This window comes from Colobus angolensis, unplaced genomic scaffold (genome assembly GCF_000951035.1).
Source record: "Colobus angolensis palliatus isolate OR3802 unplaced genomic scaffold, Cang.pa_1.0 Scaffold22, whole genome shotgun sequence".
Taxonomy (NCBI): domain Eukaryota; kingdom Metazoa; phylum Chordata; class Mammalia; order Primates; family Cercopithecidae; genus Colobus; species Colobus angolensis.
The window spans coordinates 366,246-367,718 of record NW_012115377.1 but is presented as its reverse complement, the minus strand read 5'-3'; the positions used below and the strand labels follow the sequence as shown (position 1 = coordinate 367,718).

Below are 1,473 nucleotides of genomic sequence, written 5' to 3'. Positions count from 1 at the left end.
CCCCAGTTGTGGGCGGCCGGCGAGCCCAGCATCTGCCTCTGTCCCGAGCCTCTGGTCCCCTGGGACAAGGTTAGTGCCCCCTCATCTGGGTGCAGACAGACAGTGGGTGCGTCCTGGCAGCATGTGTTTATCGGGGCGTGGGCGTGGAGGAAGGCAGGGGCCGCTGGCAGGTGGAGGGGCAGTATGGCTCCAGACCCCACTCCCGGTAGTTCTGGGTGGTGCCAGGCGGGCGCTGGGGCGCCGACAGGGAGGGCACGTAGTCTGATGCCCTCCACAGCGGCTCCACCCCGTACCGGTTCCTGTTGATCACTGTAGATGGGACCCGGGTCACCCTTTGCCCCCACCTCCTCGCCATTGGCCAGCAAGGGGCTCCCAGACCTCCCTGGTGGTTTCACCTTGGCCTAGGTGGCCTCGTCCCCCAGGCTTCCCGGGGACCCACCCCGCACTTGACCTCACCATATTCCTTGCCCCAGATCGGCCTGTCTTTCCACAGTGCGCTCCCCCACCGCGTGCTGGGGACCTGGTACTGGGCAGGGATGATGGGGTCGTGCCAGGTGGTCTCCCGCAGGTGCTGGGTGTAGGCTGCGGTGGGGTGGGGGCTCGCGGTCATTCCTGTCCCCCTCCAGCAGGCCCGGGGCCCAGGGCGGGGAGGGCAGGCACTCACGCGATGGCATGCTGTGCTCGCGGTGTTGGTAGCAGCCGTGCCAGCGGTTGTAGGCCTCGCGGAAGGGGATGGTCGGGTCCAACGGCAGGTTGTACCAGGCTTCCCGGGTGTCCGAGTTGGTCAGGCCCGTGTACCACAGCTGGCCGGCTGCGTCGCGTCCCATGGGTGTGTACTTGCAGCGTGTGGCCTGCCTGATGGCCAGTGGCCAGCGGGGACCCTCCAGGGACAGGTAGTCATCGCTGAGAGTGGGCAGGGGGCAGAGACTGAGCTCGTCTCTACAGCGAGTGCTCTGACCCCTTTGCAATGTCTGCCAGGGTGGAGGATGTAGAGGCCTGGCCCATGCGTGGGGCCTTCCTCCCTCGCCACTTGGTGTCTGTCCTTCAGCCCTGGATCCCCTACCCCAGAGTGGGTGGCAGAGGAGAGAGGCTGACTCCCCCTCTCCCCACACGTCCCACCCCAGGCACCCAAGTCAGCATTAAACCTTTCTGTTCTGAGCTTTTCTTGCCTGGAGAAGAGGGAGGGGAAGAGGACGGGGGCCCTGGCTAATCCTGGGTTCCTATAGTCCTTGTCCAGCCTGCAAGACCTGCAAGTCCTTTCCTTTGGGAAACCCCCCTGGCCTAGAGGTGCACCAGGAAGAAGTGGTCTGGGGCTGGCACTGAGCCATGGCCCAGGGAGGACTGGGGGACACACTAGGCCAGGTGTGTGGCTCACACCTGTAAACCCAGCACTTTGGGAGGCTGAGGCAGGTGGATCACTTGAGGTCAAGAGTTCAAGACCAGCCTGGCCAGCATGGCGAAACCCCATCTCTA

The 1,473-nt window shown here is 64.8% G+C and overlaps 1 protein-coding gene across 1 annotated transcript in view; it reads right to left on the bottom strand.

Moving 5' to 3' along the window:
- Nucleotides 1-107: 107 nt before the first annotated feature.
- LOC105512817 (chromosome unknown open reading frame, human C19orf71) overlaps nucleotides 108-1,473 on the bottom strand; it is a 5,131-nt gene continuing 3,765 nt past the window's right edge. The window contains exons 2-4 of the mRNA XM_011943436.1: nucleotides 665-903; nucleotides 457-582; nucleotides 108-309 (exon numbers count right to left, since the gene is read on the bottom strand). Coding sequence (XP_011798826.1) covers nucleotides 128-309; nucleotides 457-582; nucleotides 665-903 — 547 coding nt within the window. The 3' untranslated portion in view covers nucleotides 108-127. The remainder of the gene's footprint in view (nucleotides 310-456; nucleotides 583-664; nucleotides 904-1,473) is intronic.